General features: G+C 41.3%; 1 protein-coding gene across 1 annotated transcript; it reads right to left on the bottom strand.

Moving 5' to 3' along the window:
• Positions 1–4,074: 4,074 nt before the first annotated feature.
• Positions 4,075–11,942, bottom strand: LOC142371061 (prostaglandin E2 receptor EP1 subtype-like). The gene is made up of 3 exons (XM_075453652.1): positions 11,742–11,942; positions 9,103–10,016; positions 4,075–6,872 (listed from the first exon to the last, which is right to left on the bottom strand). Exons 2-3 carry the CDS (start codon positions 9,967–9,969, stop codon positions 6,603–6,605), a joined length of 1,137 nt encoding a protein of 378 aa, XP_075309767.1. The 5' UTR covers positions 9,970–10,016; positions 11,742–11,942; the 3' UTR covers positions 4,075–6,602.
• Positions 11,943–15,637: the final 3,695 nt, after the last annotated feature.

Below are 15,637 nucleotides of genomic sequence, written 5' to 3'. Positions count from 1 at the left end.
GTTGACTGTATCCAAGTATCCATCCATTTTCTGCCCATTATCTGGGACAGGATTGATCAAAGATCTGAGCAAAGAGACTCAGATCTTCCTCTTCCCAGCTACCTCGTGGTATTTTTGATCAAGGTGACAAACGATATCCGCCCGAACAACATGCGGAAACCGCATACAACGTACTTCCATACGGCATACTCATCGATCAGACAGTATGCAGAGCGTTTACCCACAATGCATTTCGCTCCTACCCGAGCCGAAATCAATTTTATTCTATTTTCTTATTCTCTTTAAATTGCTTGTTTCTATGCTGCTTTATGCAGTTCTTTTAAATGCCTTGTCTTTATGTATAGCACATTGAGTTGCCTGTGGTATGAAATGCGCTATATAAATAAAGATGCCTTGCCTTGCCTTGCAGCGAGGGAACAATTTGTATAAAGAGGCTGTGATGCAAATGTTCAAAGATGCAGAATTCTCAAGAAGCTTTTATAGGATAGAGTAGACGTAGGGTTGCATTTTTGCTGATACGAGTCATGAGACATTCCCTTCTGCCCTTCTGGGAGCAGACAGTGGTGCTGATAAACCCAAGGCTGTGGAATATTCTCGTCTCGGCGCAGACGGTGGTGTTGATACCACCAAGGCTGTGGGAGACAGTGGTGACCTCTCCGAGTGCAGCTACTATCCTCAAGCATAGCTACAATAATTGCAACATAAGCAGTTGCACAGAAGTGGAAAAGGTTATGTGGCCATAAAGGATAAGACTTTTTTCTATCAGCTCACTAATGAACATTTTCAAGTATTGTATCTTGTTTATAAATGGCCATTGTGAGAATATGAGACAGGAGTTTTTATATGGAGTATATGTGAGGTCTTGAACTTTAATTAGACCAAAAAACTAAAACTGACTGAACTGACTAAAAAAAAGTAGGCGAAATCAGTATAAACTCAGTGAACACTAGCAGTTTTTACATTGTGTTATTGTGTTTGTCGTCAAGTGATTTGCAATCAAATCGATGAAAGATATAATGTGAGTCTTCGTCAGTCCTTGTGTTTTAAAAACACATCTAAAATGACGAATAAAATGGGTGTTAAATAGACCTTCAGATATCTCGTTTTCATATCATTGCCTCATTTTTACCGCAGAACTGAGTCTTTAGAGTTCAGAATAGAATAGAATGCCCTTTATTGTCGTTATACATTGTACAACGACAGATTTGCACAATGATAATATAAGAGATAGAGAGTATGGATATATAGAGAATATAGTAAGAGAAAAAGTAACAAGTATTTAAAAAGTATTGCACTCAGTGTTCAATGAGAACAGTAGCAGCAGTTTTCATGTGACTGTACATATTATTTATAGGGCTGGGCGAGTTAATAACTCGTTATTATCACGTTAACTCGTTAATTATTTAACGCAGATAAATATTTTGTCACGTATTAATGCAGGTTTTATTATTTATTTTATTATTGTAGAAGTCTGTTGCTCACAGGCTTTTATTTTGTAAAAGTCTGTTGCTGTCTGCTGCGGAACCGGAAAAGAAAGTAATCGGCGGATCCACCAAACATGGAGAAGGGTACGGAACTTTTATTCGGCCATTTTCATTTTAAAGTTCTTCCAGACGGCGGAGTCGACAGAACCAAAGTCATCTGTAAACACTGCCAAGTTGAATTGTCTTCTCACCGTAGTAGTGCCAGTCTAAAATATCACTTAAAGGCAAAACACACAACTGATAGCAGCAAGTCATTCAAGGAAACAGACAGTGGAGCGAGGCTTCTACATAAAAACTACAGAAAGATGCTGATGTTAAAAGTGTGTTTGCACAACAAATGTTATGGCACTTTCATTCATATGGCAGCACATTTAAAATAAAACTAAATGCTAAAAGCTATACGCTACTTCTGAATTAATTTTTGGATTTTGCGTTCAAATGCGATTAATCGTGATTAATCAGGGAAATCATGTGATTAATTAGATAAAAAATTTGAATCGTTGCCCAGCCTTAATTATTTACATGTGAGAGTTCAGGGTGTTGATGGCTTTAGGAAAGAAACTGCCTCTCAGTCTGTCTGTTCTTGCTTGTAAGCATCTGTCGTGCCCACCAGGCGTCAACAGCTCAAACATCACAGGATGTGAAGTGTCCCCGGTGATGTTGCGAGCTCTGCTGAGGCACCGGGTGGAGTGGATGTCCATCAGGGAGCGGAGAGCACAGCCAACCGTCCTCTGTGCTGCTTTGACTGTCCTCTGAAGCCTCGCTCTGTCTGCCTCAGTGCGGCTCCCGTAGGTGGAGACACAGTATGTCAGCAGGCTCTCGATGTACTGACAGAATAAAATGAACAAATCATCAAATATGATGAAAGTTGGAGTCTTTGTGCAGAGCAGAGCTGTTAAGCGAGTAAGAAACTGAATTAATTCCTCTAAACTGTGAACCGTTCTCGTATAGCACGTGGACAACAACACAAACTTTAAAGACATTTCTTAAATTTTAGAAAACACTAAAGCAGAACCCAACGGTTAAGTCTACTTTGAAGGCTTTTGAAAGCTTATTTACAATTAAATGAAGACAAAACTGAGATCATTCTATTTGGTAGCAAAGAGAAGAGGGTCAGCGTTGGTAAATATCTTGAGACTCGGGACTTTACAATCACTGACCGAGTTGGTAACCTCCGAGTGTTGATAGACTCAGATCTGACTTTCAGCAGCCACATCAAAGCTGTCACTAAGGCAGCTTTTTACCACCTCAGAAACATCAACAGAATTAAAGGTTTCCTCTCCCAAAAAGACCAGGAGAAACTCATCCATGCATTCATCTCCAGTAGACTCCATTACTGTAATGCTCTTTTAACTGGACTTCCCAAAAAGAGCATTAAACATCTACAGCTCATCCAGAACGCTGCTGCTAGAGTTTTAACCCGGACTAAGAGATCTGAACACATCACACCAGTTTTAAAATCTTTACTCTGGCTTCCAGTCAGTCACAGAATAGATTTTAAAAGCCTGCTGATGGTTTACAAATCCCAGAAGGGTTTAGGCCCAAAATACATCTGTGATATGTTCAGAGAATATAAACCCAGCAGAGCTCTTAGATCCAAGGACTCAGGTCAGCTGGTCCAGTCCAGAGTCCAGACTAAACACGGAGAAGCAGCATTTAGCTGTTATGCTGCAAACAAGTGGAACAAACTGCCAGTGGAGATTAAACTTTCACCAAATGTAGACATTTTTAAATCCATGTTAAAAACATTTCTTTGTAAAATTTTCTATGCATGAAATCTGCACGATATCTTTTAATTTATCTGGACTGTTGCTTGTTTTTAAATTCATTTAAATTATTTGTTTCTCTTTATATTCTTTCACGTATTTTTAATGCTTCATACACTCCCTGCTGCAATGCTTTTATTTTATGTGAAGCACTTTAAATTGTTTTGTACATGAAATGTGCTATACAAATAAATTTGTTTTGATTTGATTTGATTTGATTTGATTTGATAGCTCAGAGTGATAAGAGTGGAGAAAAACACTATAAATCAAATAAGAAGAACATTAAATGACTACCTTAGTCTTGATTCCACTTCTCTTCTCCTCCTATTGATTGTTTCTGATACTTGGCGACTTTAACCTCCTCCTTTCGAACACCTGTTGGGATGAATTTGACTTGCTAACGGAGGCGCCGCTCAGCAGATGGCGCCCTAGGAGACCACCTAATCAGAGGAAAGACCAGCACTGCCAGGCCCCAGATATCGAAGGTTTTGACTGGATGCGTTGCAACTTGCCACCTGTGACTCCTGAATGAGGTTCCAAATTTTTTTTGAAATCCATCTCCATCTGATTCTAATTTTTCTAAGGTTTATAGTAGTTAGGAAAAATTCAGGGCGACACTGTATGTTTCCTTGTAAAGGAACGGCAGTTGTGTGACTCATTTGTTTGACTGTATCAGCTTTATCTGTGGGCTTGTTTCCGCAGGATGTATTTAACATGACAGAAGGTAAAGAAAGGAAACGTTACCACACCAAAGTAAAGTGGTAAAAGGCATTAGATTGACCACGATCCAGACGAAGATGAAAGATTTAAAGGAAACCATTTATTATGTCCATAATACATTCTCTTTTATTGACAATATCACATTCAATTAGCTTTACTTCAGTCCCCCTAGAAAAAACCTGGGGAAAATAAATGCACTGTGCATACATTCACCACACGCAACACAGACAGACATTCGCATTCACGTCAGAGCACAACACATTTAGTTTTTCACATCTTCATGCTGAGGTAAAAGCGCAGCCTTTCCTCTTTGCTCACGTGTGAGCGTTAACACAAGTCATTGACTTTACACTGGGTCAGATTGCAAAGCTAACAGCGTTTAAACACAAAACTGTTGAGTTGAGATGCTTTGTTAAGGAGTCCACTAAGTCTTCAATTTAGGAAAAAGTTCATCCATTCGAGCCCGACTCACAAAATCTTTTGCCTACACCGGTGCTAAAACGTTCGGAAAAAGAGAAGCCAGCTGGAGAAATGAGACAAAAATATTGTACTTGGACATTTATCTTATAGTGGAAAATAATCCAATATTATAGATCTGTGATTGGCAAGAGTGTGTGAACCTTTGCTTTTACCTTGGCTTAATCGTTTGCTACAAGTTCTTCAACAAACATTTCTGTACCTGTCCACATTACCATTAACTTTACACTTCTTAAAGCATTCTTTGCTAGAACAACATCCATGTTTAGGATTGCTGTCAATCCTAAGCATCACAATCTCTTAAGATCAATTTTATGGACGTTTCTTTAGAAGTTTGCTGACTCCAGCCAGCCCAGTCTCACCAGATAACATGAAATAGTTATATTTGTCCAAAATGGACTCTGTCACAATAAGTATGATCTCACATTGTGAGACGATCACGTATCCCTAGATCGTTGCCTTCTGTCAGGCAGGGTTCATGTGACATGACGGGAATCAGGACAAATGAACAGTAAAACGTGAAAGCTTTCTAACTCTGTATTTTGTAACATGTAGACCTAAGCATGTGCATTAATTCCAACCCTAATGCTTTGCTCCTAATGTGCCCCTTACTCCTAACCTTGACCTTTCCCAGGTTAGAGCGCAGCAGAAAAGCAAAAAGTCACAAACGCCGTCAGGACAACAACCGTACAATTTTAAAAGCCATTTTTGTAAAGACTGTCCTCTTCCCCAAAACGTGCCCCTGCAGTCACGGCATGTCGTTATGTTCTAATAAATATGTGACCTCTTGTGGTCGTGAGAGCTACGGCATCACGATAGTGACGGTTGTATTGTAAAAAAAAAACACCTCCCAAGTAATTATTGCGTGACATTATTGCCTAAAGTCAACAGAAAATAACCTTCTAATAACCCAGCCATCCTTTGTCTTTATGGGGGTTTGGGGGCTTGTTGAGTGAAAGACTCGTCAATGACATCTACTCCGATGTGGAAATACATTTATAAGTTGTGTTTATCCCTCCTTGAGCTTGTAGGGGGCGCTACTTTACAGCACACCGTTATGAGTTCTATTTAAGGGTATTAAAAAAGCAATAGGACCGTTTCAGCAAGAGCAGTTGCTGTTATCATGAAACTGCAACGTTTTGTGCCGGCATAGCTGTTTCATGTTTATTTTCATGACATGACATTGTTATATTAATCAATCGCCGCAAGCTGTCCTGGCCCCAGATCCAAAAACAGGCCCAAACCATGATACTACATCGCTATGATTTACGAATGGGATGATGTTCTTGTGCTGGGATTCATTGCTTTCCCTTTTCCCAGCGTAACACTCCTCAGTTAAACTGTTTTGCTCTCACAAAGTTCACAGAACATATTTCCAACATCCTTGTGGCTTGTTCATGCTATTAATCAAATGGCAGATGGGCAGCGATGTTCTTTTTGAGGAGTTGTAGCTTTTTCCTTGCATCCCTGCCACGCACCACTTGGTTGTGCTCCGTGTTCTCCTGATGGTGGACACATGAACATGAGCTCAATTAGTGACCTCACTGTCTCTTGCACATTTTGATCTATGAGGTATGTTTCGGTTTCCTACATTTGGGCACAATCTGTCTGACTGTCTCCAACTCTTAACAGATGGTTTTGCAACATTTTTCAGCGACGATGAGCATAAACAATTCTTTTCCTGCTTCGCTCGAGCCACAATGCCACGTGAGGATCAGACTTTCAGTAAATAGGCGACCTGGGATAACATTTTGTCTCATTTGTTTATGATGTTTTTCAGCTGTATTTGTACAGAATCACTGCAAATCCTGAAGGCTTCATAAACTTCCAAGCACCACTGCATATGTGCTCTCATAGAGGACAGACTGACTATTGCACTCCGGTGCAAACTAGTAGCAGTTTTCTCTAGGCTGGGACCGTTTTTCTCCTTTTTTTGCTCATACAGAGAACCAACTCAGATGTTATTCTTAACCAGCCAGCGTTTCGGTTCTGAAACACAGAGATCCCCGCTTCCAACGCTACATCTACAGCCATCAGGGTCGCTATTATTCCCACCAGACATAACAGGAAGCTCTTTGTTTTAACACCCGATGATTGACCATAGCGTCCATCTCACCGGCATGTGAAAGACATAGATGTCGAGTCCCTTTTCTCCCTACTTTAAATCGCTTTTCTCTGTTTTCAGAGGAGAGTTTGCATCCAAGCGGACGGAGCGGAATATGCTTCCCTTGAAGCTGGTCTGCTTTTTGGTGATGCGGTAGATTTTTCTGAGGATGGCACGTCGCAGCAGGATGTAGACCCAGGGGTCCAGGATCTGATTCCAGGTTGCCATTCTGACACCGGTCACCATGAGCTCGCTGTAGGTAGTTTTGTCACTGTGTAGAGGGTCAGTGTAGGAGCGTGTAGCTGAGATCAGTCCAAACACCTTGGAGACAAAAATAAAGGAAACAAACAAACCAAGATCACAAGTTTAGTCTCGCATCATCTTATAAAGTGATGAACAAACTCCTAGTCCAGTTGTAATAGTTTTGCACAGTTTTATGAGCAGATAACTAACATTCAAGCATCTGTCGATCCACTGCAGTTTGCTGACGTGCCATATTATTCATTTTTTTGTGCACGTGTGCAGAAGAATCTGTGGCATGTGTCAGAACACATTTACAGCTCCTAACAGCCTAAAGCTGACTGATGTGTTGGGATGTTGAGGTAGGTTAGTTCCAACCCCTCACTGTGAGGCCAAACATTCTCAGAAACATCAAAAGCTTATTTTTTACACTCTCGTGGAGAGCCTTGAGTTTGAAAAAGGGTGCCAAATATCCCAGTTTAAAATGTGAATCGTATCTGATATGATGCATGTGTAGAACATGGTGCGATAAAGGGAGATAAGAAAAAAAAGACATGGAAAATGTGATTGTGGCAGATAGCTGAGGGTAAGACTGTTTATTCCAAGCTCACAGAAAAGGAAAAAAGGGATTGAAAGCTGAAACACACGGCAACACATCTGTTGGGCAGCTGCTGTGGGCCAGAAATGCAATAAACTCTCCTCTGTGTTAATGTTGTGAAAGACAGAGCGTGTCAAACAATCAATCTGCTGTGTAAGTTTGAAGCAATGACAACAAAAGGATCTTAAGAGAGAGAATAAAACCGAGTTGTGACAGGATGGGATTTCAAAAACACGAAGGCACAATACAAGATTCTACGGGACTGTCCAGACTACCTACAGCTACTACTCCTTCTAATCATCACTATTAGTAGCTCTCTTGTGATGACGGGGCTTTGCTAATGCAGAGGTCAGACTTGTTTGAGATCGTTTCAGCAGGTGCGCAGAGAGTTTTAAGAGCCGCTTTGTTCTCCTCACTCTTTCAAAGTATCAAATCTCGGCGTACTGACAGGTTTATGTCTTTGAAACGCAAACACCCCGAACGTCATTCCATTACAGGTAATCAAAGAGGTTTTTTCTTGTCTGACAGGGAGACGTTCCAGGTGAATTTAACATTTAGAGACCACCCGGCGTTGGTTGATTTCTGGTCTGAAATAATGCCTGTACTCCACGTTTTACACAGTATGCGTGGGACAAAGCCAGGTTAAGAATTTTTGCTTCATGTTGTTGATATATTAGAGTTTCACGAGGGCCATTATGGACAGAAAAAGAGCTTTCTATGCGAATGCTTCTGAAGAAGAGGTGGCTCGGGGGAATTGGGAAACATCTCAGATCACAACTTTTGACAGAAGTCAACACTGAATTACCCTAGTTGCCATTGTTTTTTTTTGGTTCTTAAGTCTTTAAGTTTAAAAATGTGAACAAAGCATTTTCTCACAGAATACGGAATGATTTGCATAAATCCCCAGTAGACAAAAGCTTGGTCAAATAGACACAAAACGTGTATCTTGGTGTTTTTCTTTCTGTTGGTCTGAAAGCGCAAAACTCTAAAGCTCCACTTATATTTATGTTTCTATTGTAGTGCAACAATGACATGCGTTTTTGACAACTCCAAGGGAAATTAAATATGCTATAAGCAGGCTGGCTTTTTACAATTTTTTTCAGCCGTCAAAAAACATTTCTTGAAAACGAAGCCTCCGCTTCCCATAGACTGTAGAAACAAATCAACGCTTACTACACTCAACTCTAAAACGTCTAACTTCCAGGTTGAAACCAAACTCCACTCCAAGCTAAAGCTGACACAACACAAAAGGGCTGAAAAAGCACACTGGCAAGATCAATTTAAACAATCCCGTAAACCTGAGGTCAGTCATGTTGCTCATAGAACCAAATGAATCAAATGCAGTGTATAAAACAAACAAAAAAATCTTTCTGCCATGGCCTCCATCTCTTTTATCTATCTACTGAAGGTCTTGGTTAGTGAGTGAATGATTTGAATATTTCCACGCGGATCTTTTACCTTTTTTTCGCTTTGCTCACATCTAACTTCCACTGCTTGGTGATCGAGCACCTAGTGTGGGTTATGATGTATGAAGGAATTTGTGTTTAGTTTTGCAGATGAACAAATCTGGATAATCTGTCAAAACAAGGGAATTTTTTTGTGTTTATAGTTTAGGGAAAATGGAGATTTGTTTTGGCAAATGGCCTCATGGTTTTGGATTTTTCTGGTTAAAGTATTCTTCTGTCTCATTTGCTGGATCTTTCACAAACTCACCAGCAGAGGGCTCCAGCAGATGCAGGAGGTGACCATGATGCCAACGAGCTGGACCACCATTTCTGTGTCATGAGACCTTGCTGAGAAGCGCTGGGAGCAGGACCTCTTCTTTAGCCGGGCTATGACGAGAGTGATCCCGCTGATGGTGTTGCACACAAAGGCCAGCGCCAGAGAGCTCAAAGCCAGTCCAGAGAACAGTATCACGAAGGCCAAATCTGAGGCTTTCGTGTCCTCCATAACCCTGAGAAAGCACCACGTCCCTGGGTATTGATAGGTGTAGTCACCTAGCTGAAAGGAGGGCAGCAGGGCCACACATAAAGCCAGGAACCAGGTCATAGTTAGAGCTATTTTCGTCCGCGCTGTGGTCACCAGACGAGCGTGCAGCAAAGGTCTGGTGATGCCCAGACAGCGTTCAGCAGCCATGGCGCAGCCCAGAAAGAGTGGGCATAGTCCAAAAAAGACCATGGAGCCTCCTAGAAACTGACACGAGGCATCTGGATTTGCAGGATCCCCCAGAAAGCTGTATGTGTTGTTGCTCTTGGACCCAGCGCTCGCTGAGTATCTCCTCATGACCAACGCTCCGAGGATGACGTGTCCCGCCAGATCGGTGGCCACCAGCGAGCTGGCAAAGAGCAGGAAAGTGGCCTTTGACCTCTTGCGGAAGCGATTATAAGCTTTGACGAGAATGATGAGGGCCACCACGTTGAACAGGATGCCCAGAGTCATGTTGAGGCCTGCGGCTGCGGGGTTCCGTTGAGCGGTGACGTTGCGTGCCACCACATCCTTCACCTCAGGATTCTGCACCATGATGGTCTGGTTAACAGAGGTGATGATGCCCGAGGAGTTGAAGCGCGGCATCGCCAGCATCACAGCTGGGCTCCGGGGCTGATGTGGTTCCTGTAGCCGAGAAGGTACTGAGAAGAGAAAGAGGACCGGATTAGAATGATGAAACTGAGGGAAGAAAGTCCCCAGCTGTGTGCAATCTGTATGATTTTCTTTCAGGTTCCTCTCAAAGTAAAAAGAAAACAGCCACACCCTTCCACCAGTATCTTTCACAAGTATCTTGGGAGTAGGAATCAATATGGGGGAAATTTTGAGTCAAAAATGATCGAGATATATGTGAGTAAAAGTGAATATAAATATGAACGAATTAATAAATGTATATATAATTAATATAAATATAAAAATGTGACACACAAATAAATGTATATATGTATATAAATATACATACATTTGTAAATATATTTTCGAGATTTTGCAGCACAGTAGGAGTGTGTCAAAATTACGCCATGGACACGAGAGCAAAAAATGGATCCACAAATGCAGACTGCCAGACTGCACACACAAAGTCAAGCATATTTATTTTAAAATCTCGAAAATATATTTACAAATGTATGTTTATTTATATACATATATACATTTATTTGTGAGTCACATTTTTATATTTATATTAATTATATATACATTTATAAATTCGTTCATATTTATATTCATTTTTACTCACATATATCTCGATCAATTTGACCCAAAATTTCCCCCATAGATTCACCACCGGAAAGTTGTGCACGTGTGCACAAAAATGTTTAATTTCAGAACCAATTTATGGAGAACACAACACACAAGTGAATATTCCGTTAAGTTTATATGCTCCATAAAAGGAGCTCGAGAATTTACGATGCTATTTCAAGCAAAACTGTTCCTGACTCACCTATGCATGTTAATGGACAGGGTGGGCCAAAACACAGAACACATTCAGAGGTGAAAAAAAAACACCCAAACCAGATCCTCACCCTCTCCTTCCCCTAACTGCTCTCCAATGAAAGTTGGACTACCCTCCCTGTTTGCGAAGGAAACTTTAATGAACCTTTAATTCTTCTCACCACCGTTACCCCTGCACACCCTGCATGCTTACAATGTCCTCACGCAGGGGACTAATCTCTCTCAAAGGGCGAGTAGCGCCACCAACGCCGAAGACAGTCGTTCGTCTTTATAATAACACATTTGTTGAAAGCTTTCTGTGAGGTTTTCAAGAAAAGAGCCTCGGTTTTCTCCTCTCACAAATCATCGGGGGAATTCTGAACAAGTCCCAACAGTTACTGTTGAGTACACATTCCTTTAAGATGCCATTACAGTCCTGCAGCAGTAACGGGACTGACAGCACTTTAAATCAAATCAAATTGATGCCTTCATGCAAACATGCAAGTCGATGAAATGTGCATTTATCCTCACAAAGTTTGTGTTCATCAGATTTAAAAGCCTGACTGTGGAATTCCATTGAAATTGTGCTTGTTTTTATTGTCTTTACACAAATCTGTCCACTTTTTCCGTATCTCACTCTGATTTTTTTATTGAGTTCTTTTCAGATTTTCATTATTGGAAACAGCAGTTTCTCTGTTTAAATGATATTTTCTGGTTTTAAACATGAATCTGTAACTGTAAACATTATTATTAAACCCTTAGACGCTTGATTTTCTATGCACTTAATTGCCTCATGTGAGTGTTTCTTATGTTTTCAAATCATTTCAATACATCTAAACACTTCACACTTTAGCACCACTAAATAAAATTTGAACTGATAGCCTCAGGTTATGTGTATTTGCTCCTCTGAATATAATCACAGAAGAGGTTACTTTACCTACCTTGGATTTGACAAATCCATAGCGATGATCAGCATCGATTTGATCTGGACAATTGGTCATAACGGGTGTTTCTGAAGAGAAACAAATCCAGGTTGTTCTCCTTTTGTGTTGCTCCAAGGTAAGAAAATTTCTTCACCAGAGACGTTTTCTTGTTATGCAGCTGCATAGCAACTCCTCCCTCAGAAAAAGCAGCCTCCCTCGTTGCGTTGCACAAGCATGTTCTCTGTTACTCTGCGGCTGGGTGGCTTTTATACTCAGCAGCTGCACTGAGCTCACATCGCCTCTGGGTGTCTCAGTCACTGAAAACTAGTAATTTCCTCAAGGCAGAGGCAGAGTGTGTGGAGTGAATGTGCTTCGAAGCCCCAGGGAAGGAATTTGATAACTTAAAGGTGGCGTCCTCTGGCTCCACCTCTCCATTAGTTATGCAGGACACAGGGGTTAAGATGTTGAGCCTATAATGATGCTGCTTGACAAACTGATCTGGGATTGTTTCAATTGTTTCGAGATTCAGTTCTAGATTTAGCAACGTTATTTTCCCCTCAAATGAGTTCTGCTCAGTTAATATAGTGATTGACCATTTTTTTTCAGCACAGGCATATTCCAAAAATGGTGGTGTCAGGATTCATCAGGTTCAAATTGTGCTCAGGGAGCATGGGACATCACTTTCACATTTTGATAAGTCACCACAGAGTCTAAAGCCCCCGGAGAATTTTTGGCATCTTTGGCATTAGCTGTAAATGAGGAAGCCTTTCTCATTTACAGCTAATGCCTGCCACTTCCCAGGCTGAGTGGGCTGAGTCGCAAGCCACTATCCATCAAGACTGGGCCATGTGAGTGAGTAGCTGCTAGCTCGGTTTGGTGATGAGTCAGAAGGGAATGCGCAGTTGACATCACACGTTGGTTTGTTTGGATGTCATATTTCTGTTCTTGCTCGATCTGAGGCTTTTTTTTTTGTTAGTATGTACAGGTACAAATATAGAAATCACATTGTGAAGGAGTATCAGTATTAAAGGGATAGTTCGCCTCTTTTGACAGGAAGCTGTATGACATCCCATATTAGCAATATCATTTATCAAATTTGACTTACCCCCTGCTGCGTCCTGTGAGCCGAGTTCCAGCCTCGTTTTGGCATTGATGAAGGTAGTCCGGCTAGTTGGCTGGGGCCACAAAAATAAAGTATTTTGCTTCTCAAAACAATATGCGTTCATGTGGGCCATGTGCGTGGGGGGGTTTCTTTCGGGGTTTTTTTTTGGGGGGGGGGGTCCCTTGCAGTATCCCATCGCCATAAACTAGCTACTTAAAGAACAAAGAAATTGTTTTATTTATACCAAAATCACAAATCTTCACTTTTACACTAAATTCTGCTATATTTTAAAATAAATTGTTTTAGGTATGCAAAGTCTTAACAAACAAAAAAACAGACAAATGAAATTAAGAAAAACAAACATAACCCCAAATGGGCCCCTTGAGCAGTCCCTCTCTGTGTGTGTTTGTTTATGAGTGTTGTAAGTGTTTGTGGCAGATTTTGATGCTTGATGACTGATATTGGGGGCTCCCATTTAAAGCACTGTGGCTCAATGTCAGCCATTTTCACAGTCATGATGGATGACAGAGTTCCATTCAGAAACAAAGTGTTCCTGGTCTTGGTTTTATTGAGCCCCACCATGGAAAAAACCCTCTCTGCATCAGCATTTCAGTGCGGCAGAACTAATACCAGTTTGGCAATTGTAGATAGCCTTGGGAATCTGCTCATACCAGTCACCTTTGAAAAAAATTAACCACGGAAGCCTAATTACACTCCTACATATTTTTCATTTTTCATTAAGTTCCTCATGTTAAAGGGTGTGTGCTGAATATTTAGGTCTACTACTCCTAAGTAGGAAAACTATAGTAACTAATAAAAGATTCAAATAAATGAAGATATGACCTGCTGATGATCCTGACGGTTCTCTTCCACCTCCAGCTCGTCTACAACTTCTGCACGCATTCAGAGCATAATAGGTTATGTCCGCTGTGCATTCATGGGACGCGTGCTTGCAGCTGAAAGCTTTTTCACACCCGGCAACAAGAAATTCTGATTTTCTGATTGGCTGAGAAATTCTATTTTGTGATTTGCCGATGGGTTGCTAAATCAAGACAGCTGTACCAGAGCTATAGTTCTGAGCTGTACGAGCGCACAGTAACCTGCCATTGACTCGTTTATAGTATAGGCCATTAGAATTTCTGTGCGACAAAGTTGATCATTTCTCAGCGTGAGAAATGGCATGTGTGGCGTGTGAGCGTGTGAACTTGTTGAAATGCGTGTGTTTCACGCTCATTGCGTGAGACTTGAGAGCCCTGTTTGATATGAAGGGAAAGAAAATAGCGGCAAGCGATTGTGAGGTCTGACTTTTTCTGTTGAACGATTTTGTGATGCAAATGTATTACTCTTTTGAACACATATTGTTTTGAGAAGCAAAACGCTTTATTTTTGTGGCCCCAGCCAACTAGCCGGACTACCTTCGTCAATTCCAAAACGAGGCTGGAACTCGGCTCACAGGAGGCAGCGGGGGGTTAGTAAAATTTAATAAATGATATTGCTAATATGGGATGTCATACAGCTTCATGTCAAAAGAGGCGAACTATCCATTTAAAATACACCTGTATAACAAGTATTGTGAAACATTAAATCCGCTCTGCAACACATCTCACATAAACTCTTCTCCACAAGATTTGACAGTTTTTAGCCAAACAAAACAAACTAATTAGGCAACAGTTAACCTAAACAGAGGTAGTGGGAGAGGATTCCTCACAAGATGGCGTCACTGTCCCAGCATAAAACACGACATTACTACCTTCACATTCTCTGAAACCACCAGCCCCTTGCACCTGCTTGCCTAGCTGGGGAAGCGGGCGCTAGCCTGAATTAGCCCCTGGCTAACTTGCGGTGGCTTTTGATTTAATGTTGGGCACAGATGTGGGCGATCCTGGTTAGTGTAAATCCCCATTCATTGAATACAGAAAAAGTAGTAGTCATACCCAAACAAAATTAAGGCCACGATGCACCACCTAGTCATTGTCATTGTTTGTAGAAATTAAAAACACCCCCCCGGGCTCAACTCAAACAGCCTCAGCGGCCCTGTGGTCAGTTTTTGTCAATCTGAACCAGCTGTGCTCCCAACACTATACAAACACCTCTAGCACACCGTCCAGCTGTGATTGCACAAGCTTTTTGCAGTTCTCAGAACCTGCTGGACTCTTTTCGCCGTGGCCTTTGGGATGTAATGCTCCAGGCCTCACTTCAGCCAGCAGAGGCACGCTGCTCATTTCAAGTGGATAAAACACAATGAACGCTGCAGCGTCAAATGATTAACAAATAGAATCTGGAGCCTCTCAAACTCTCATAATAAACTAGACATATTTCATGTAAAAAAACCCTCCTCTGTTGTGAGGAGGATGATATTGTAAGTCATATTATGTCAAAACAGTAAGAGGTATCTGTGGTGAAATGATAATGCATATACAACATATACAATACGGCTCTTTGTTGATACGCATACTGCAGCTGTGCAAGGGAACTGACCTCCTTGACAGGCGGTGCAGTGAGCCATGGAGCGGTATGTGTATGTATGTCAGGGCATTTCAATAAAAAAGTTGGCTTTAAAAAAATCTTTTAGGATCGCAGTCTTAAAAGAAATGTGTTTTGCATTGTAGCGAATGTAAGACCTGTACAGAGAGGTGCAGTTAAAAGTAGCTCAGCTCGATGCAATCTCGTCAGACTGCTGTGACAGCAGAACTTGACATGGCAAAATGAAAGAACTCGGTTTTCATGAATATGGGCTGGGGAGGAGTAAGGGTAAAAGAGGGTGATCTGCTGATAAAACTATCCATTAGGATCAGGAGGCAGGAACTCTGTC

This window comes from Odontesthes bonariensis, chromosome 21, assembly GCF_027942865.1.
Source record: "Odontesthes bonariensis isolate fOdoBon6 chromosome 21, fOdoBon6.hap1, whole genome shotgun sequence".
Lineage (NCBI taxonomy): Eukaryota > Metazoa > Chordata > Actinopteri > Atheriniformes > Atherinopsidae > Odontesthes > Odontesthes bonariensis.
The sequence above is the reverse complement of the archived record's forward strand: the minus strand, read 5'-3'. Positions and strand labels throughout refer to the sequence as shown.

What these genes read in the sequence shown, in the direction of transcription:
- LOC142371061 (XM_075453652.1), bottom strand. Translation starts at nt 9,969, where the DNA reads ATGCTGGCGATGCCGCGCTTCAACTCCTCGGGCATCATCACCTCTGTT. An exon ending in TCTGCTGGAGCCCTCTGCTG is followed by an intron (nt 6,873 to 9,102) that starts GTGAGTTTGTGA and finishes TTTGTCTCCAAG; the next exon opens with GTGTTTGGACTGATCTCAGC.